The sequence below is a fragment of the Silurus meridionalis genome, chromosome 9 (assembly GCF_014805685.1).
Source record: "Silurus meridionalis isolate SWU-2019-XX chromosome 9, ASM1480568v1, whole genome shotgun sequence".
NCBI lineage: Eukaryota > Metazoa > Chordata > Actinopteri > Siluriformes > Siluridae > Silurus > Silurus meridionalis.
The window spans coordinates 4,544,872-4,567,787 of NC_060892.1; the positions used below are offsets into that span (position 1 = coordinate 4,544,872).

A 22,916-nucleotide genomic window follows, 5' to 3' on the forward strand; every position below is an offset into this window, starting at 1 on the left:
AAATACTGGTCTGGCACAACTCCTCCCTTCACATTCTGTCCCAAAGCAATGTTTCAACAGTACCAGAAGTGGCGTTTTTTTCTTTTCTCTTCTTACCTTGCCTTTCACCTTGTCTACTATTAAATCCCTTGATTTGTCTTTCTTGCCACATCGGGGGCTTGAAATAAGGATTTGACTTATCGTTTTCCTTCGCAATCTGTTAGGTCCAGCTTCCTGAACTCCAGGTTTTAGTGAAAGAAGACTTTGTCGATTTAAGTTTGGATTCAATCGCACTAACTCATCCTGTATATGACAGCAGAAAGCTCAGTGTTATGTTGTGTTGAGTCTCAAATAAAGCCTGCAAGAACAAAAAAAAAAAAACTGCACTGCGCTCTATTTCATGCAGCACTTCTTCAAAGCCGGACAAGCCCGATGGATCGATAGGCTAGGATTCAAGTGTTGACGTGTACTGGATGAGCCGAGGCTCGTTTAGAGTTGGTCTTTTGTCAGAGCCAGATGGATAAACTGTTTTGAGATGTTGTTGTCTTAACTTTGAAGTCGAAGAGATTTTTCACAGAGGGCTTGCGAAAAATCTAAATGTTAATCTCGGCGTGGTAAAGAAGGCTCAAGTACTTCAGAAGGAAACTTTGGAACAATAGTTTAGAAACTGGCATGGCTAATAGGAAAGCTGCATTTCATGAAACTTTGACGTAATGCTTATATAATTCTATTTATCCCTCTTAGCAAATATTTCTTCAGCACATAACTGTCAGGACCAAAAGGGTGAAAAGTTGCAGCCTTTGTTTGTCTTCAGCTAGATAAAAAAAAAAAACAAGATCTACCCAAATAAAGCTTTCACCTTGGATTTAGAGTATACTGACCTGCCATCCTTTATGCATTTTGTAATGGATCAGTGCACTAGAATATCATAAAGACCCTATTTTTCCCCCCAGTTCAAAGAGCAGATATAGACATACACTATATGGACAGTTTTGGGACACATGACGACTTTTCCGGCTAAACAATTAGAGGCGCAAATGTTTTAGTTTGAGTGGAAGAACTTGAATGGCCTGCTTATATAGCCCTGATCTCAACTCTATTAAATACATTGGGGATGAATTGGAAACTGCAGCCAAGGCCTCCTTACTTACAAAAGTACCTGAGTTTACACACATGTCTCCTCAAGCACACTCCAAAATCTAGTGGAACATCTTCCCAGAAAAGTGGAGGTTATTATGAGAGAAAATGTGAAATGAGTTGTTCATTAAGAACATATGAATCCACAAAGTTTTGGCCATATAGTCTTTAAGGTCAAAAGCCGAAATTTGTGTAGGATATAAAACTCTTTCAGTATGTTTGTTAATGAAGTGTAGAAATATTTTTGCAATAAACAGATAAAGTACAGAGAATTTTGTCCAATAAAGGATTCAATAGTCTTACAGCAAAGTGCCAAATCTAACACTTTACAGATAATGATAATGATGGATAGATTAGACAGTAAGTAGGAACAGCATTTGTTTGCTTTGCCCTAAATTTATTTGGAGCAGCTCAACAGTAAAAGTGAATTGTTTCAGTTTCTGTGCATGCAAGCGATGGATCCAGTTTGGGGTTTGGCGAATCTGTAGTTGCATTGCTTTTTTTATATGAATTGGTGCTGTAAATCCAGTTCCTTTAAAGCTTCAGACAGTCAGATTGCTCCATCTGTGATCCGTGGGTCAGTGTTTTGAAGAACACACCTGCAATGTAATATCTGTGTATATGTGTGCCTTGGTGACTTTATTTTATTTATTTCATTTTTTTCATTCCAACACCATTTTAATTTTGCGTATTTATTAGTGCGTGTTCCATATAGAAAAGTTGCACTTGCTATATATATTTCTTTGGGTCGCATGCTTTGATTGGCCTGGCCACGTTAAAAATCTGGTGGACGGATCGGTTCCATACGATATTCATTTCTGGTGCAGTCACACCCATGCATGAAATACTTGTGACATACAGGCTGCTCTTTCACCTTTTCACAATAATGGTTTTGGGTATGCGCTTTTGAGAGGGGTAGCTTCAAAGAATGTGATTTCTTTTTTTTTTATTATTATTATTATTGATGTATTTTATTATTATTTTTTTAACCAGAACATTTAATGGACATTCCTGCGGTAGAATAATTTGTTTTATTCGAACACGAAATATACAGATTTTAAGTAAATGCACATACTATATAATTTTAAACTGTGAAATAAGGATTTGTTTATCTTAATATCAGTTATTAGAGACTATAGAAGAGTTATGATCAGTTCCAGTCTTGTAGAGCCAGAGTTCAATACAGTCAATACAGGACTTTCGATCCAAAGGTCATGAGTTCAAATCCCAGCCACAACCAGCTGCCATTCCTGGGCCCCTGAGCAATGATTTTATCCCGTAGCATATTATAAATGTAAGCTGCTTTGGATGAGGGCATCTGCGAAATGCTGTAAAAAAAAATACAGTTGAGTCATTTTCCTGATTGCCTGATAAAGTCATGTCTTGTCTTTAAGAAACCCCACCCCACCCCCCAACCAGGGCTTGAATTGATGACCCTGCCATAAAAGGTCTCAACTTTTCACTTTAGCAAAGACTATCGCGATTGTAAATATATAAATTGTAGAAAAAATGTGTTCTAGAAGCTTTAAAAATACTGGTGAGAGATGAATCTTGGATTTCAAGCCCCTGTGTGGGAAAAGTCAAACCCACTGAGAGCTGTAATTTCCGCTCGAGTTGGACCAGTCCTCGTTCCTCTTGCTTCCTTCTTATCTGTCTATGTCTTGTTTTAAGCCCCCAAGTAAATGTAGAGAAGGTTCATCTCGGTCTGTCCATCCCTTATGTATGTTTTTTTCTGCTGCCTGAGTCTTTCTCCACCTGTTGTCTCTGTCCTTTTTGTGTCTTCTCTTTTAATTTTTCCTCTTTTTTAAACCAGCCCTAGCACCTCAACCTCCATGCTCCCTTCTCTCTTTCTGATTCTCTCTCTCTCTCTTGCTCTCTCTCTCTCTCTCTCTCTCTCTCTCTCTCTCTCTCTCTCTCTCTCTCTCTCTTTTTCTCTGTCTCTTTCACCCAATCATTGGAATTAATATGCCATTCCCCAGATCCAGAAGTCCAATTTTCCGCAATTAGAGTTACTTTCCTAATGTTAATTCAATAACCAATATAGAAATCTTGTATCCTAACAGTTTTTAAACAGTTTCCACCCTCGTCCTTCAGGAAAGACCTTTTACTCCAATATCTCCATGAATAGCCCAAATCCAGCCAAAAGACACAATTCAAGGTTACCAAGAACTGAAGAGCTGGACAGGTTATGAAAAGACCATTGTCCACAGTCTGGCCCACCCAGAATTCTTCATAAATGCCCCGCCCCCTGTTGTCTGTTTGCTTTCCATGTCATCCTCACTCATCCTGAGTTTCATGTGTGGCTTTGACAGTCCCTCGTTGTACAAGTTCTTAATTGTTCCCATTGTAGACTAGCGTATATTTTCTGTCTTTGTATTTTTGGGTTGCTTGAGTTTCGTGAGGTAACCATTTTTTTTTTTATATCCATGAGTAGTCAAAATCTACTACTTTTCCAATTTCGTTTAGGAAAAAAAAAAGATTTTCTACCAGTTTCGGCTTCTGGTCTCTGGTCACTGCAATGTGACAATGCTCCTGTTGCATTCAGTCTGACTGGCCAGAGACATAAACGAAACTTTGTCAGCATTGAAGTGGGTTCCCCTCTTCTCCTCTCTTCTCGCTCTCCTTCCTCTTCTTTCTCTCCTTTCGTTCTCTTGTTCGCGTTCTCTCCCCTTTTCTTGCCTTCTTCTCCTCCTCCTCTTCCTCAGTCGTCTTTGTCTGGGCATGCCAGCGACCTTTGAGTTCACATCCCTCTCTGCATTTGTATCTTAAATCTCCAATTTATTTTGATTAAATTTTTTGATTTCCACTTTAATTTTGAGTTGTTTTTTTTTCTCTTTACCCTTTTTCTGCATGATGTCTGTGAAAATGATAGCTGCATCTATCAATGGAACCGTGTCAAATCTCAAAGAGGCTTTTGTCCAGTTGATCTACCCTTGATCACAAAAATCTGATTAAGGTTTCTCATCTTTGTTTTCTAAATAATAGACATGAAGCCACATCTTGTACATTAAAGTAAATGAGCTCAGTACACACGTAAAGGTTTGTAACCGGTAGGAAGAGAAACTTCCATGAGCCAATCATGCTCAGTGTAGAGCTCTGAAAGCACTCTTTCAGCACTCTACCCTTTTTTTTTTGTTCCCACTTATTCCTTCCTTTTGAATGTAGCTCACACACACAGAGGTTTCAGGTTGAAAGATGAGAAACTCGTAATAGATTTTTGTGTAAATAAATGTGTTGTGATGGGTCAAATATTAGTCACTGGAACCTTGTTGCCATGAATTTGTTGCTTTAATGTGAATTTATATTGTTGGTGAAGCAGTTCTGTTAAATTAGTTACGTTATCCTTATTTTTAAGTTACACAGTTTTAGAGTTTGTTCTCACTTTTTCCTTTATGATTTACTGTCCTCTCTTTAGACAACGTCTGTGTTCTAAAGAAGGACTCATTTTCATCGCCCTGTCTTGTCACCTCTCTTTCTCTCTTTCTCTCTGTCTCTCCTTTTTTTTTTCTTGTCCCGCATCCGTCTCTGGGCGTCCTGCAGTTCGGCGCGTGCCCCCTCGTTTCTCCATCTTGCCCACCAATCACGAGATCATGCCGGGCGGCAGCATCAACATCACCTGCGTGGCAGTGGGCTCGCCCATGCCTTATGTCAAGTGGATGCTTAACTCGGAGGACCTGACTCCGGAGGATGACATGCCAGTCGGAAGGAACGTTCTGGAACTGAACAGCGTACATGAGTCAGCCAACTACACCTGCGTGGCCATGAGCAGTCTGGGCATCATCGAGGCCGTGTCACAAGTGATTGTTAAATGTAAGAGCGGACATGCTTGTCACTTGGAACATTTTTGAGCCGTGAAATGCTTATAATCAGGAAAATATTTGAATATATTTATTTTGCAATACACAAAACTTATGCCATCAGCCCCGTTCTCATTTTCGTTGACTTTGCCAGCTCATGCTTATTATACTTGGTGTTCTTTTTGCTTAGATTGTTAGATAGTATCCAATTTGCATCATAATGATTTGCATCAGATACTTGTCATTTGTATTTTTGATCTTCCTACAGCTCTGCCCAAGCCTCCAGGTACACCAGTTGTTACTGAAACTACAGCCACCAGCATCACCATCACATGGGACAGTGGTAACCCCGAGCCTGTTTCATATTACATCATTCAGTACCGTGCCAAAATCCCTGACAGCAAGTTTGAGACAATGGATTCCATCACCACCACTCGCTATAGTATAGGCGGCCTCTCTCCCAATACGGAGTACGAGATTCGCGTCTCTGCCGTGAACACTATTGGCCAGGGTCCAGCCAGCGAACCTGTGGAAGCCAGAACAGGGGAGCAGGCTCCTGCCAGTCCTCCCAGAAACATCCAGGCCAGGATCATCTCCCACAGTACGATGATGGTGCGCTGGGAAGAGCCAGAGGAGCCCAACGGCCAAATCAAGGGCTACCGTGTTTACTACACCATGGACCCATCGCAGCCAATGAGCATGTGGCAGATCCACAACGTGCAAGATAGCATGATCACAACAATTCAGAACCTTGTAGCCTCAGAGACCTACACTATCCGTGTGCTGGCTTTTACCTCAGTAGGAGACGGACCATTTTCAGATTCCATTCACGTCAAAGTCCTGCAAGGAGGTCTGTTGAGTTCGCGGTGTCTTGTTTTTTTTTGTTGTTGTTTTTTTGTTTTAATGATAGCTTAAAGTTTTTTATAGAATCTGTATTTTTTAAATGTTGTTATGCATCGTTTTATGGATGTTTTGTGTCATGCTGTCGCTCTGGATTGTCTCTTAGTTCCTGGACAGCCATCCAAGTTTCAGATCGGCGAGGTGTCGGATACCAGTATCGAGCTGACCTGGGAGCCAGCATTCGACAAAGAGGGGATCATTAGTTATGAGCTTCGGTATAGAGAAGGCAGTCAAGGCAGTCAGGTGCATTAGATTTTATCATTATATTCATTATGTATGGAACAAAAGCACTCGGGGTATAAAAGGAAAAGGGTTTACCCTACTTTCACACTAGCGGTGTTGCGTAAAGTTTACCTGTTCGCTTTTTACATTAGGAAACAATTGGCATGTAAACTAGGATTTTCTCTATTTTTATGTACATATGGTACAGCACAGTAGAGAGGAAAAATCCAAAGAATTGGCTTGATTGATTCCTCGAACCGATCATTATGGTGTGCGTGGTCTGATGTTTTCCCATTCTTTAAATTGTACCTTATATACAGGTGGTAGCTTAGCGGTTAAGGCACTGGACTTTAGATCTGAAGATCATGAGTTCAAATTTCAGCCACACCATGTATGCCAAATGCCATAAATATACATACGTATGTATCTTTGTAAAGGTATAAAATGTATAATAAATCATATATAATGTTTGGAAGAACATTTATACCACTGAGAGCACGAAATTAGTAAAGTTACCTTTCCGCAATTCTGTCAAAGTAGTGAATACGAAGTCTGATATCAAATTGTTTTTAACAGATGTAGTGTGTGATATCTATATCTTAAACTTTAGACTAAGCATTTGTCTACTGCCCTAGTGGTCACTACACAAACAGACACAAAAGACAAAGCGCTCAACAGTGTGAACGTAGAGTAACCGTAGCTTATTAGCATGAATGCAGGGTAATGGACAAAGCCCAGTATACATTTGTCAAGTTCCATACAACATGTCATTCAATTTCACATTTCACTTACTCTTTCCCAACAAATAGGTAACAAAATCATTCGGCCCGTCCTCGTCCTACGTGGTGGAGGGTCTGCGAGCGAACACAGAGTATTACTTCTCCCTGGCGGCCATTTCGAACAAAGGCATTGGTGCCTTCACCAACGAAATCTCTCAGAAGACCTCTCAAGCCAGTATGTACCTCTTTCCCTTTCTCGTTAATGTTTGTTTTGTAGAAACGGACACCTGTACTGTGTGTTGTTTTGACTGCACAATGTCTCTGGCCAATGTTTTTCCAAGCATTAGATGCGATCAGACTAAAACAACTCTGTTTCACGAGTAGGGTGTGTATCCCTCAACCAAGGCCCTGAATCCGGGGCATCGTAAATGTCAAGAGTAAAATCTAACAGCGTGTGTGTGTGTCTCCTTCACGGCCAGTTGAAGTGGAAATGTTTTAGGGACACGCACTTTTCTTAGCCTTTTAACTCTGACATTTCTATATATATAAATATTGCAAAGGAACAGCTCTGTTTTTTATCTGTATTAGTGTGCGTTTATATGTTTGCACCCCGTGACAACGGAATGAGATTTTGATGCTTTGGAATTACAGTATGTCTATTACACTGTTATTACACGTATGACTTGCGACATTGATTAATGTGAATGTAATTACTGATTATCTTTCTTATTAATAACTAGCTGACTTGTAATGGCTTTAATTTGAGTCTGTGTGTTCACTAGGCTTGTGCAATATTGATTGAATCTGCATTTAGTCAGATTCTCAGCGGTGGTGGACAGTAACGAAGCAAATGTAATCCGTTATTGTACTACAGTTGCTTTTTCCTTAATCTACTTTACTGAAGTGAAAAGATTATAGCCATAATAAATCATGGTACTTTGGATACTTTTTGAAGGCAAATACTTTTGTTATTTTACTTAAGTGAATGTTTAAATGGAGCATTTTTACTTTTACTGGAGTCATATTTTACCGAATGCATCTCTACTTTTACTTAAGTACATGGTTTGTGTACTTCTTCCACCACTGATGCCGAGTGTCACTCAGTTTGCATGTAAACTAGTCGGACTTTGCCACTGAGGCAAACCGCTGTAGGTCAGCCATTCATGAATCAGTAGTCTTGCAGAAGTCCTGAAGAAGCATAGGGAATCTTGTTTTCTATAAGATTCCACAGATTCGTAGCGTGACTAGGCATTCGTGACGCTGGTAAATTTGTAGTTTATTCTGATTATGCGGTTAAATTTGGTCAGTTTTATTCTGAAAAATTGCCATATTGGAAAAAAGTCTGACATTTATTTTGGGTATGACGGGTTAGTGACCCAACTGAAAAGGCATTGCAGCAAACTGATTAATAGTAAATGCAATACGAACATGGACATTTTTTTTTATTGAGAATAAAATTTTGTGCAATTACTGCACAAACCAGTTTATACAATTATTTATATAATACAGTTTGACATATTTGGAGTAAAGGTCACTGAACAAAGTGAAAGTGATCTCCAGGTGATATTGTGATATTGCACAAGCCTAGTCTTATTTAATTATTTATATATATATATATTTTTTTTTTTTTTTTAAGCAGTGTGTAGGTAGAGATTTATAAAGATGATAAAGGTTTTTATTTCGTTTAATGGATTCTTGTGCCTTCTTGCGATCGTGGTGCCACCGGCTACTGCTCTCCACTGTTTGGTTTTGTTTTTGTTTTTTTCCCTCTGCTGCTGTTTGTACTTTTCACTTTTCCTAAATGTGAAACCAAACAAATCGATATGGTCACCTGTTTTTCTTCTTCCTTTCTTTTCATTTACCAGCAGCTAGCACACCTTTTTTTCTTGCTTGTGGCCAAAATGCACAAAATGTCATTGACTCCAGTGTGTGCCATGGCTTTCCGCTGCGTCTGCTCTCCCTCTCACCGAGTCGGACTGAAGGCCTCGCCGTAGGCAGCCACCGCATCCTGCTGCTAGGCGGCGTGTGTGTTGGGAAGATCGGTGAATTATTCAAACCCTTCAGCTAAAAATACACATTCGCTTCCTGCCTCATGGTTTAGACTAGATACCCAATCTAAGTGATCAAATATTTAGTTCTTGTTACGCATCTTTAATACGTACGCTCGGGAGCACAAGCTCTCGTTTGGATGCCTGTGGGTTCCATCGGCGTGAATTAGCAAGAATTTAAAAGAAAAAAGGAAGGCGGCAAGAGAAAGCCATGGCAGCAGGAGTGTTTAAAACGTGTTCTGTTTCCACCAGTGGGAGTGGGTGTGTGTTGAAGAAAAAAGAAGCCGCTGCAGATACCCACACTGTAAAAGTTTGAGCGCACAAGCTGCATGCAGCACACCTCACTTGCCTGAAGAGGGTGCTATAGGGATCCCTTAACACACCCCTTTCCTAAACACAGGCCTAACCAGGGCCGGGCATGACTGACCTTTGTGTGTGTGTGTGTGTGTGTGTGTGTGTGTGTGTGTCCACCTTCTCTATCTCAATGTGTTTGTGGAATTACATTTTTTGTTTTCTTTTATTGTCTTCTTTTAAATAGTCGTAATATATTTTCATCACAACATATGTGTATGTCTAAATATTTCTATGCTTCATATATGTGTTTCCTGCTTAAATGAAAGCAAAGTTTCTGGCTAAATGTCACTTGGGTTTCCTTCATTTCTTTCAGTATCAGTTAAAGAGACTTGGAGAGATTTTGGTTTGCTTTCCTTCCCTCCCTGTTTTTTTTTTTTTTTTTTTTTTGTTCCAGTGTATGATTTTTTTATGAGACACATATGGTTCACTTCACAAGAGAAGACAGCTTTCAGTGAATTCCTTTTGCCCACAACTGGGTTTTCTTTCCCCCACCTTTTTCGCCACAACGATCAGCAACCTGTTCCGCCCCCTGTCCAACTTCCCCATCAGCGCAGCATGTAGCATTCTCAAAGCAAATCCATTAAACTAAAGGTGAGAGTAAGTATCTCTGGGGGACAGGTTTAGACTTCTGCTTGGGACTTTGGCGTTCTGGAGGCCTCCGCTCTGCTCTGCGATGCCTATCGCGACCTTGCAGATGGAAGATTGGGCTCTCAGAGAGACCCTTGCTCAAGCAGAAAACCAAAATCCCCCCTAAAAAAAGAAAAGAAAGATGGAGTCAATGTGAGAGGGGTCAGGAAGGTGACAGTCAAACAGTCAGTCGTGTTACGAAACAGCATCCACACAAGCAAACACACAAACAAATCATTCTAGTGTGAGTTTCTCAGAGGTAAGTGCTCGCTGTTTGGAAGAAGTCCACTCTGCCGCTGCAAGTCGTGTCCTTCTAATGCCTAAAACTAGGTTATTTATTGTACGATCCAGAGACACAGTTCGGATTTTTCAGTCTTAGCATCTCGTTTTGGCCAGATCTATGAATTTTGTAGTGTTTTTGTCCATCTAAAAGTTACACAAAAAATCAGTTACGTCAGTAAGCATACCTTATATTTTTTTGTGTCTGCTGCAAAAGGCGTCTCAAGATGTTTACAAAATATATTATATATTATATTTATATTTTTGTCCTCTGTAGCTTCTTCTATTTGGTCTAGGGAGCGTGAAGGCTATTTATTGTGTGATAGATGACTCGCTCTTCTGTAGTTGTAGATGTGACCTGTCGTCTATAAATCACTGTGGTAAACCCGCGAAGCTCCACAGTGAGAAACGCAGGCCTGAAGGGAAATCGCTTCACCCTCCACATGCTTCTAGTTGTCCATGTGTCACACACATGGTTGGAGCGCCTGCCGCTTTGGCGTTTTTTTTTTTTTTCATTTTTCACAACGTTTCAGATTAGAATTCAGATTGAGCGGGCTACTCCTGACAGAGGTCGCCTGCAGTCCCACGTACGGCTCGAGACAAAGCTTACCCACATCGCAGCTAATGGAGCAAAGAGCCGGAGGAATAAACAGAGAGCTCGTCTTTCTTGAGCGCAGCCTCTCTGAAAACGCAAAAACAAACTGCCAGAGAAATAACACAGCGAGTTAGAAGTCATCTTAAGCCACCACCCCACCCACCCTCTTATGCTTTCTCTCTTCTCTTTATCTCTCTCCCAGATATAGTTCCAATTACCACGCTGCAGCGCTGCAGTCGCTTTCATTACACACACAAGGCATCAGAACACTCACCACACACATCACCGTAATGAGACGACGCCTTGATTACTAGTACACGCTCGAGACTAAACGGCCATTAGGGTTAAAGCGTCCTATTCATTCCAGTGCAAGTCTTGTTTCGAAACGAAGCGGCAGCGTGGATTTTTTCAGGAACGCGACGAAGCAGGGGCAAACTTGTGTATTGTGTACTGTATCTTCTGCTCTGTGGTGCCGTGTGTACAGTTTAAGGACTATCAACTTGGAGTACAATGTGTATCTGGAGGCCATCGTTATAGGCTGATGTGAGTCTGCAGTAACAAAGCAGGAACACACACCCCCCTGACCGGCAAAGGGTACTTTTTCACCCCCGCACATCCCCCAAAACAAAAGATACAGATTATAATCTGAATAGTCTGGGTTTATCGTTATTCAAAAGGCTGATCAAAGACACTGGGGGGGTGATGGCATTCCTGGGGGTTAGAGAGATAGACACTCCTGAGCCGGTCAGAAGGGCGGCCTGAACGATGGTCTTCTATGAAAAAACAAAAGTTCAGAAAGTGACGTTCGATTCAGACGTGCTCACGGAGGGTCCACAAACTGAAATCCAGAGATCTAACGATCTCTTGCTTCTGATTACATTGCATTACCGGGGAAGAAACAGATAAATGCCAACAGACAAAAATCTAATTTAGCATTTAAATTTCAATCAGCTATAGGGCATCATGCATGGTTACACCTAGAGATTATATCATAAAACCGCCAGAGGCCTTCATGGCGCTTTCAGTCGAATCATAACAGCGGATTCTTCATGTTTAGCCAAACAAGTGGTCCGGCTTTTAGCTTAATTGCAGTAGCTTTTCAAATCTACTGGAATAATTCTGTTAGCTGATCGGCTGGACATCATTTCTTACATCACTGATGACCAAATGGCTTAATTAGATAAAAAATTATATTTCTGCTCGGAATCCTGCAAAATGCATAGAATTTAATTTGATTTTTCAATAATCTCACTTACAGTCTAAATGAATCATATTCATATATAGTATTGATATAATTAATAATAATCGGGCAGTTTTTTGTGTTTCCATTGCTTTCTCGATATTAGTCTAGGTTTGCGGAAACGTTCGTATAATGTTCTCTTAATATTTCCCCTTAACTTTCCCTTCAGCACATTTCTGCCACGTTTTAAAATGAAAACTCGAAATTATCATTAAAGTGCATTCTATAAAGGTTTTTTAATACGGTTGCTAAAAATAAAAACTCAAGGTAAGGTTTGATTTGGTTACAAATAAATGAACGAAAAAAACTCTTAGAACGTATTAACTGTCTCTCAATAATATCGAAATGGAAACCGTATGCTAATGTTAGGGAAACGTTCTGTGTTTGCTGGGAATAATAATAATAATAATAATAATAATAATAATAATGTATGAATTGCATTTGGGTTCAGGATTTTCTGACTGCATAAACATTTTAGCAAAAATGGTTGAGACTTCTGATAGGTAGGTCATGAGTTCAAATCCCAGCCCCATCAGGCTGCCAATTCTTGGCCCTTGAGCAAGGCCCTTAACCCTCAACTGCCAAGTTGTATAAATAAGATATAAATATATATAGTTGTTAACCTTGCGTTTAGATCTTGCAAAGAAACAGGAATCTGGTAGTAAGACGGTGGGGTTTGGAGAATGTGGATATAGATGAGGGTGGGAATATGAATGCATGGAGGACAACAAAAGACCCGGTGTTTCTCTCTATCTCTGTCTCTCAGCATTGTGGACCCTCATACTAGTGTAAACAGTGTAGAATACTGTACAGTCCTAGCTGAAGCACCGGGACAATTCTCCCCCTCTGAGCATCACAAATCACGCCAAAGCTCAAATCTTTAGATCTAAAGTCTGGACATGCCTGGTATATACCGCAAATCAATCCAGCTGCGGTCTCCCGTGCGCTGAGCCGACATTCGGCTGAGGGCTTTTCGTTAAGAAGGGGAGAGTTGATACCAGCCAGCTCAGGGAATATTGCTTCCTTGTAGCTGGGTGCTTGTGGTAAGAAAGTCTTTAAGAAAAAAAAGAAAGAAAAAGTGTGTTTGATGGAAGCCAGGTACGTATAATGTTAAGGAAAACAATGTTTCTGGTTTTGTTTGGCTTTTTTTGTTTGTTTTTTTTTTTTTGATGCTCTTATTTTCAGTTTGAAGCCAAGCAGCTTTCCATGTATCTTCTAAGTTGACATTTTGGATCCTAGTGTTGTTTTCTTTTTCTACTTATTTATTTTGCAGAGGAATTCATTTTCCTGTAATCCCCCAGTTGCATTTGAATTAATTTAAGCTTTTTTTTTTTTTGCAGAAGGTGTTCTGTTTGAAATTCCAATCACATTGTCTCCTTATTTGTTTTCTGAAAAAAAAATGCCCTTATCATTTGTTTGTCCTTTGAGTTAAACACGTTCCTTCACAAACAGAAATTACTGTCACTCCGATAATTAGATGGGCTCCTTTTTTGGCAGAAACACCAGCACATAGCCTTGCAATGCGAAATACACTTAGCATGTTACCCCGCCCCTAGAGGTGGTTTGGATTGGAGGTTGGAGCCTATAATTTCTGGTCATTTAGAGATCACAGGCCATGGGACTTCATAGGATTACCACAGAGCATATCAGATCATATCCATTTCCTAGTCTCCTACATGCGGGGTTTGTAATATAAGTCACAAACAGTGCACATTCGTTCACCCTCTGATAAAGCAGGACACGATTTTCCTCAGGGTTTGTTTAAATCTTGGCATCTATCAGGTGATCACAGCGTAGTGTAAGCGAAGGTAGGGATTAGGGATGTACATCAATACTGAGAGTGGTGTCAGATATCGGTGCTTATTTAATTCTAGTCATAAAAACGGTTCGATATCATTATACAGTCGGTCAGCTCACTACATTAATGATGGTAAAGGTGATGGCAGATGGTAGCTTAGGCTTTTAGGCATGGGACTTTGAATCCTAAAGGTCATGAGTTTAAATCCCAGCCACACTGAGCTGCCACTTGTGGCCCCTGAGCAAGGCCCTTAACCCCATAGCTGCTCAGTTGTATAAATGGGATAAATGTAGATGAAACTCAATTGAACTCTACTGTCTATTCAAGCTAAATTATGCAGCTAGGCATTTAAAAGTGCATTATATTTAAGAATTAGAATTAAGAATATGCCTGTTGCCCTGCTGATTGACAAAAATACACTTACTGGTATTGGAAGCACCAAAACCACGTGCATATACCGGGAAAAATTTATAATAATATTGATTTATTTGTAGGATATTTAGGACAGTTGCCATCTCCATTACTGAGCAGCACCTCTGGTGTGAGATGGTAAATATTCCAGGTCGAACCGTAGCCCTGTGGTCTATCCAACCTTTTAAAATGAGCCCGGCTTCATATTTCATTATTATGCATGTCATGTTACATTCCTCTTCTGTTTCCATTTGCATTTGCCCTTTGAATCAGTTGATTCTTCTTCTTCTTTTTTTTTTCTTCTTTTTTTTTTTCGCCTTATGTTTGGTACTGTCGTGGCTTGTCTTTTCAGTTCGGTTTGTTCCCTTTTATCATTTTCTTTTTCTCTTTCCCATCTTTTTTCGTTTTTTTGTTTCCCCTCCCTCCCTCCTTACCCACCCCTCCCTCTCCTCCCTTGCCTGCGCAGAGCCATCCGCCCCCCCCCAGGAGGTTAAATGCTCCAGCTCTAGCTCCACTTCTCTGCTGGTAAGTTGGCGCCCCCCGCACTCGGAGAGCCAGAATGGCCCGCTGGTCGGGTACGTAGTGCGCTATGCCATGGCAGGGGGCGGAGCTGGGCTCGGGGTCGGATCCGAGACCGTGGATGAGCTCCAGGTGGCGGCCACGGCCTCCGAGATAACACTGCAGCGGCTGGAGAAGTGGACGACGTACCGTGTGAGCGTGGCCGCAGCCACCGTTGTGGGCCCCGGACCGGACAGTGTAGTGCTCATATGCCGCACTGATGAGGACGGTACGAATTCCACGCCATCAATAGCAATTTTTTTTTGTTTAGGCCATGATTTATAGAAACAAGAAAACCTATATAATATTGAATATGCACATTTCCACCATTATAGGGTAATTATAGGGTACACTGTAGCCAGGCCTCGTTCGTCTTCACAGTAATATATTCTAATTAGAGGCAGTTTTAAATCCTCCGAAATGACTTCACTACACAGCAGCAGGCAGTAACAGCTCTTCTCAAGTCGTTTAGTGAAACAGTGGGTTCCGAGCACAAAAAAAAAACACTGCTTTTACCCAGCCTCGTTTTATTTCTCTCTCTCTTTTTTTGGAGTCACTGAGGCAGACAGGCAACTCATGAGCTCTGAAATGATCTTCAGCCAGCTGCCGGTTGTAAGAAATTGTGCCCGACATCCCTGGCGACAGCAGCGCTCCAGGCTGAGTGACAGCTGGAGTTCAGGGGACAAGCTGCTAATCGATACACAATGCCCAGCAGTTCCCTCACCCTGCCTGACACACACACACACACACACACACACACACACACACACACAGGCACGCAAACTGATGGATGTAAGAGCGACTATATGTGTGTGAAACTGAACTATGGTTTCTAGCATGGATAGAGCAACTCAGTCAGGTCAGATGGGGAGCACTGGGCCCTCCAGGATTCCTTTACTTTGTTTTGCAACAAAGGAGTAACAGTTTCAGCATCATGGAGTGAGACGGTATTGTGTATTCAAAACCATTAGCTGCATACTCAGTTGTAAAACGAGTCATAAAAACCCAATGCATAATGTTGAAACAATATTTTTTAATGAAATTCAATTTATTAAATTTTTATTTGTAGAGATTTTTTAACAATTGACATAATGGGTATAAGTTTATTCCTAATAATTGTAAGTTTGTAAGTGTGAGCCACTGGCGACTGTGGCGAGGAAAAACTGTATGAGATGGCATGAGGAAGAAATCTTGAGAGGAACCAGACTCAAAAGGGAATCTGTCCTCATCTGGGTGGCACTAAATGTCCATTTATTATAGTTCCATCATTTTTAAGGTGTGCAGTGATGGGCATTAAATGCAATCTGTGGTTCTAAATCATTGTAGTAGACTGTTGATATTAATAACAGTCTAAATCCATCCTCATAGTTCTTGAGTTGCTCAGTAACTTCATGGCTCTTGAGCCTGTTGAGGTAGAACCATAACTTAAATGTCAAAATGTCACTAGTATACTATATGGACAAGAATTGTAGGTCCACATTGATTTCCACATTTAGTCCCCCTTCCAATCTTCTGGGATGAAGTCCACTAGCTTTTAAAGTGAGCTTTTGGAGATTCAGCCACAAAGGTGTTAGTTAAGTCAGGTACTGATGTAGGTGAGGTGAGGAGGCCTGGGGTGCAGTCAGCATTCACATTCATTCTTTTCAATAGGGTTGAGGTCAGAGCTCTATAACAGGAAATTTTCCACTCCAAACCATGTAAAGTATTTCTTCATGGAGTTGGCTTTGTGCCCAGGGACATCGTCATGCTGGAACTGGTTTGGGTCTCCTTCAAGTGAAGGAATATTTCATGCTACCACATCAACTTTGTGGTAAAAGTGTGACAAAGAACCACATATGCATGAAAAAGTCAAGTGTCCATATAGTGTATCCTTAAACAAAAAGCTACTTTATTTTTGCAATTTCTGAGGTAACTTTTACAAAAAAATATCTAAATAAGAGTAAATAAGAGGGAAATATTTAAGGTCGAATCAGTTACATTTTTACCTCAGGTTTTACCTCAGGAGTTATATTGCAACATGGTTATATGTATATTTATCCAGTTTCATCATTACCACATGTACACTTCCATCTTACCCCCCAAAAGTAAATACAGAACGAGCGTTTTATTGACCTTGCCGAGAACCTTTCCGCTCCTGAGAGTGATACACAATAAAGGCGCCATTTAAACGTCAAGGCTTCATATAAACAGATTTTTCATTAGCGCTCAGATCCGAGGCTGCGGGGCGACAGGAGGCAGACAGTAGATTGTTTAGTGGGGAGCGGAGAACAACGATAAAGCAGGAGCAGCTTGAGTATGAGTAAAGGCAAGAGATTTGATTTTAGAGTCCCTTAAGTCCATAAGTGCATTTGAGACTTGTTTCACCTAATCGGATGGCGGTTGTGCTGAAGGCAGACGGAAAGCGTTCCTGCGAGATGCCCGTGTCAGTCGCCTGTAGGTGGAGAACTCTGTCATAATAATAACGTCAGTCAGGAAAAAAAAACACAGTAGACACGAAGAATTGATCTGTTTTGTCTGGGTGTCTGCGTCCATCTCTTTGTCTGCTGAGGGATCGTGCTGTGTTGTTGCACCTAACAATATACAAAATGCAGGTATAAATGAATAAATAAAAAGAAAAGAATTATTGAAATAAAAGAAGGGAATTTTCAACTCAAATAAATATTTGATGGAAACCAGCACTTTGACTCAGATTCACTCAGAATTTAATTTGAAATGTAATCCAGGATTCCAACTCAAAATCGGGATTTTAACCAGGATTTTAACTAATCAGTTAATTTTAACTGCATTCAATCTAAATTCTAATGTAAAACCAGGATTTTAAACTGAAAACAGGATTTTAACCTCAAAGCCAAAACTCTTAATTCAAAACTGAGATTAGATGAGATTAGATTCCGCTTTATTGTCATTGTACAGGGCCAATGAAATGCATTTTTTTTTTTTACATTTTTTCAGGTTTTTTATCAAAAATGTAAAAAGGATTTTAACATAATGACAGAATTAAAATTAGAAGTCAAACTCAAAACTCTCATTTTAACTAGGATTTTTAACTCAAAAACAGGACTTTAACTGGAACTCTCAAACAGAATTCTAATTCATATAAAACAAAACTGAACTCAAATAAATCCAGGACTTTAACACTGTCTTTTTTTCCTCGTAGTTCCCGGTGCGCCCCCTCGGAGGGTAGAAGTGGAGGTGATGAACTCCACTGCATTAAAGGTGATGTGGCGCTCACTGTTGCCAGGGCGACAGCACGGTCAGATCCGTGGTTACCAGGTGCACTATGTGCGGGTGGAGAACGGTGAAGCACGTGGGCTCCCACTCATCAAGGATGTAATGTTGGCTGATGCCCAGGTACACACCCTTCACACACTCTTCATGCTGCTCACACTCTTTACATAGCTCACACACTCTACATACTGGTAACACACTCTTCACACTCCTCACACAATTTTCTCACTGCTCACACCTTCTTCACACATTTCTTACACTGCTCACACCATTTTAAACACTCCAAACACACTTTTCACACTACTCATAAACTTCTCAAATACACCAAATAAAAAAGGTTTTAAAATACTTTATAACATATTAGATTTTTTTCCTTTTTCTGTCTTAATGCGCATTATTCTGTAAGCACAAAACCTGTAGTTTTATCAAGTGCTGATACTGGAGGCTCCTTCCCTGAATATTCAATTGTAGTTTTTATTAACTGGGAATGTGTTTTAGACATCAGGCATGTACTGAGTAAATGAGTGGGAAAAAAAAATTAATGGAAAATGCTATTTTAGGTCATGGAGAATTTCTGTACTTTAGAGCTCCACTCACATCTTTACCCCAAAGCCACTTTAAAGGCCGGCTTTAAGAAAGTCCAAGCGTGGCGTTGAAGAAACTCTGTAAGAGACTCGAAATGAATGCACGCCTTATGGCTTGCAGATGGGGGAAAAAAAATCCAGTCGCACGTACAGAACGGACAGGCAGACTTCCGAATCCTTGAACAGAGCGAATTATTGGCTGCTCTTATCTTTCAACTTTTCTCCCTTTTACATACCGACCCACTTTTCAAGCATGCTTCGGAGTGCTCTTCGCTTCAGTGGCTCTCTCTTCCTCTCCGTTCATGCCTCTCTTTCTCTCTTTTTCTCTCTCCCTGTATATGTCTCTTTCTCTCTTTCTGAAATTGCTTTCCCATGCGCTCTCCTCTGGGTGGGGGGAATCAGTGGGAAACAGACGATACAGCCGAATACGTGAGTACAGACGGAGATGCGGCGCGTTGTGCGTGGTCGTGGAGCTCGGCGTGTTGCATCACTCTCTGCCGAGGGTCACTCTCAGCCCGAGATGGAATTTGATCTGAGAGCGGCGTGTCAAGCAGCAGTGTCACTCAGAACACACCACTGATGATGCACAGAGGGAGTGATGCAACATCAAGAGCTCATTAATGTCTGTGTCTGTGTGTGTGTTGTTTTGCAGTGCAGCTCTGAAGTGTGTGAATATGAATATTGTGTCATGAGCTCAAGAGAGATAAACAATCTCTTGACCCACTAGTCTTTTTTTATTTTTATTTTTTTTTCTTTAGGCGGGGGTTGTGTTTGTGTGTCTATGTGTGTGGTTTTTTTGTGCTTTTGGATGCATCAGTAACCCAGCACTCACACATTTGCATGATTTATGTACAACCCAGAAATGTTGGGACATTTTTTAATTTTTTTTATTTGAATGAAATGAAAACTAAAAGACTTTCAAATCACATGAGGCAATATTTTATTTACAATAGAACATAGAGAACATAAATGTTTAAACTGAGAAATTGTACACTTTTATGCACAAATTGTATGCACATTTCAAATTGGATGCCTGCTACAGGTCTCAAAAAAGTTGGCACGGGGGCATGTTTACCATGGTGTAGCAGCTCCTTTTTTCAAAACAATTTGAAGACATCTGGGCATTGAGGTTATGAGTTTCTGGAGTTTTGCTGTTGGAACTTGGTCCAATTCTTGCAGGTTCTTGCCAAATGTTCTCTATAGGTGAAAGATCTGAACTGCAGGCAGGCCAATTCAGCAACCGGATTCTTCTACTATGAAGCCATGCTGTTGTTAAATCTGCAGTATGTGGTTTCACATCGTCCTGATGAAATACACAAAGTTTTCCCTGAAATAGATGTCGTCTGGAGGGGAGCATATGTTACTCTAAAACCTTTATATACCTTTCAGCATTCATAGTGCCTTTCAAAACATGTGAGCCCCCCATACCGTATGCACTTACTGTATGCACCTCCATACCATCAGAGATGCTGGCTTTTGAACTGTACGCCGATGGAAGGTCCCCCTCCTCTTTAGCCTGGAGGACACAATGTTCATGATTTCCAACAAGAATGTCAAATTTGGACTCGTCTGACCATAGAACGCTTTTCCACTTTTAACAATTTCATTTTAAGTCTCAGCCTACAGGACACAACGGCGTTTCTGGACCATGTTCAGATATGGCTTCCTTTTTGCATTATAGAGCTTTAGTTTGCATCTGCAGATGGCACGGTGGATTGTGTTTTGCCGACAGTGGTTTCTGGAAGTATTCCTGGGCCCATGTATTAATGTCAATGACACAATCATGCTGATGAGTGATGCAGTGTCGTCTGAGGGCCCCAAAGACCATGGGCATCCAACGAAGGTTCTTGTACCCTCTCTGAATCTTTTGATGAGGTTATATACTGTAGATGATGAGATTTACAAAGCCTTTGCAATTTGACGTTGAGGAACGTTGTTAAAGTATTCCACAATCTTTATACGCACTCGTTCATAGATTGGAGAGCATCTGCCCATTTTTACTTCTGAGAGACCCTGCCTCTCTAAGACATCTTTTTTTATAGCTAATCATGTTACAGATCAACTTGATTAGTTACTAGTTGTTCTTTCAGCTGAATATCTTCAAAACGTCTGGCATTTTTAGCCCTTTGTTGCCCCCTGTGCCAACTTTTTTGAAACCTATAGAATGCATCAAAATTTCTCGGTTTAAACATTTATGTTCTTTATGTTCTTTTGTGAAAGAAACATTGGCTCATGTGATTTGAAAGTCTTTTAGTTTTTATTTTATTCAAATAAAAAAAATGTCCGGAATTCGGGTTGTACATTGTTTGTTCCACCCAATAGTCGGGTATCTTTTCATAATTTCCCGCATGTGCCCAGCGTTTATTTCACCCGCTCCACTCATCTGGTCCAATGGCTTGTCTATTCTGATACCAAACACTCAATGTTAGTATTAGTACTAAGACTATCAGAGCTGTTTTTATTTACTAATAGTAAACAGATTCAGTATTTCAAGTCACGCCTGATTTTATTTAAAATGCAGAATCTGCTTGCTATCAGTAAAACAACCCCACTTCCAAAAAAGTTGGGACGCTGTGCAAAATGTTAATCAAAAACGTAATGCAATGATTTGCAACAGAAATCCATTAACAAAAAAACATATCAAATATTTAAACTGAGCAAATGTACCATTTTAAGGGAGAGAAAATAAAGTCATTTTGAATTTGATGCATTTGGGCACTGACCAGTTGCTGAAGTTTTAGGAGAGGAATGTTGTCCATATATCTTTGATACAGGATTCTGGCTGCTTAACAGTTCTGGGTGTCCTTTGTTGTGTTTTTCGTTTAATCATGTGGCAAATGGTGAATAGTCTAGACTGCAGGCAGGCCAGTTCAGCGCAATCTTTAGGACCCTTCTGAGTAACTCTGCCTCTCTAAGATACACTATTTAGCACCACTCTTCTTACAGACCTGTTGTCAATTCATTTATTTCCTTGCAAAATGTTTCTCCATCTGTTCACTTTATTTTTTCCAGACTTTTGTTGCCCTGTCCCACCTTTTTTGAGATGTGTTGCAGCCATCAAATTCAAAATAGAATTCCTTAAAATGGTACATTTTCTCAGTTTAAACATTTAAACATGTTTCTTATGTTCTGTTGTGAACAAAATAGAAGTTTATGATAGGGGTGTAACGGTACATGTATTCGTACCGATATTTTTCGGTACAGGGCTTTCGGTGCAATCCTTTTTACTGTAAGTGCGGAACATCTGACTTAAAATCTGTGTTCCCTCAGGAATATAACGTGGTGGTTAATCACAAGTTTGTTTAGTCTCCACCTCGCACTTTGAGAGCATTTTTTTAATTATTATATTTAAACTTGAAAATACAACAATGCAGGGGCATTAAAAAAAGAAAATTTAGTGCAGTGTCACTGTGGCTACTCACTCCGTACTGAAAATAAGATTTGTTTTGCGCATGCAAGAAAACGCTGAAGAATTAATACCACTAGCGTTTGGCACTAACCAGGAAGTAGCTACTGTCACCTGTTTTTCTTCCTCCCTCTTTTCATTCACCAGCAGCTAGCACACCTTTTAATTTTTTTTGCTTGTGGCCAAAATGAATAAAGGACAGAAGGAATGAAGAGGGAGTGAATGAATAAAGGATGGAAGGAATGAAGACGTTTAGTAAAGTATGCTAAAATAAGAGAAACAGTTAAGTAGATCATATCTTTAGAAAATGTAATATTAATTAATACACACTTACATACACGTGTATTACCAAATGGGGTCTAACGAATGTAAATAAGTTAATTACATTGTTCCGTTTCTTAAATTTTATTTCATCAATTTAATTTGTGTTAATTGGTGCCAATTTGATTGATTACTCAATTTAATATAGTGAAAATATTTATCGCATTATCTAGATTTTTACTATTTTATTTTTATTAAATATAAAAAATATTTAATTTAATATAATTTAACCAACCAGGCATATTACATATTTAAAAAATATAGATATATTGAGATATTCACAAGCGCAAATGTTAATAATAATAAACTGCGTTAATAAAAAGCGACAAGCAATTTTACGTTTGGGGGAATTTCTTTTCTCCAACCGTACCGAAATTGAATCAAACCATGACTTAAAAACCAAGGTACCGGTAAATTTTGTGTAATGTTACACCCCTAGTTTATGATTACAGGTTTTACACAGGGTCCCAACTTTTTTAGAATTGGGGTAGTAGTACTGTATTAAAAAAACAGTCGTTTAAGTAAGGTGCTAGCAACACTGCTAAGTTTCCTGTATAGGATGTCACACTATTAAAATCATAAAGATCATGAGAAGAGTGCAGAGCAGATTATAGACCCTGGTGAATGTTTCCCAGTGCTCAGTGCTCGCAGAACTGAAGTGCTCTCCCCTTAGTTTCTGTGCATGCTTGTTTACTGTACCACGCTCATAAATG

General features: G+C 40.0%; 1 protein-coding gene across 19 annotated transcripts in view; it reads left to right on the plus strand.

The window, feature by feature from the left end:
- The window catches only part of ptprsa (protein tyrosine phosphatase receptor type Sa), a 191,319-nt gene that overhangs the window by 107,333 nt on the left and 61,070 nt on the right, over positions 1-22,916 (plus strand). For 9 of the 19 annotated variants that reach the window (XM_046856810.1, XM_046856812.1, XM_046856814.1 and 6 more), the window contains 7 exons: positions 4,657-4,926; positions 5,182-5,763; positions 5,920-6,056; positions 6,845-6,989; positions 14,573-14,893; positions 17,822-18,015; positions 18,879-18,905. In XM_046856810.1, the coding sequence (XP_046712766.1) occupies positions 4,657-4,926; positions 5,182-5,763; positions 5,920-6,056; positions 6,845-6,989; positions 14,573-14,893; positions 17,822-18,015; positions 18,879-18,905 (1,676 nt within the window). The remainder of the gene's footprint in view (positions 1-4,656; positions 4,927-5,181; positions 5,764-5,919; positions 6,057-6,844; positions 6,990-14,572; positions 14,894-17,821; positions 18,016-18,878; positions 18,906-22,916) is intronic. The other 10 variants (XM_046856824.1, XM_046856825.1, XM_046856829.1 and 7 more) reach the window with 2 other exon arrangements.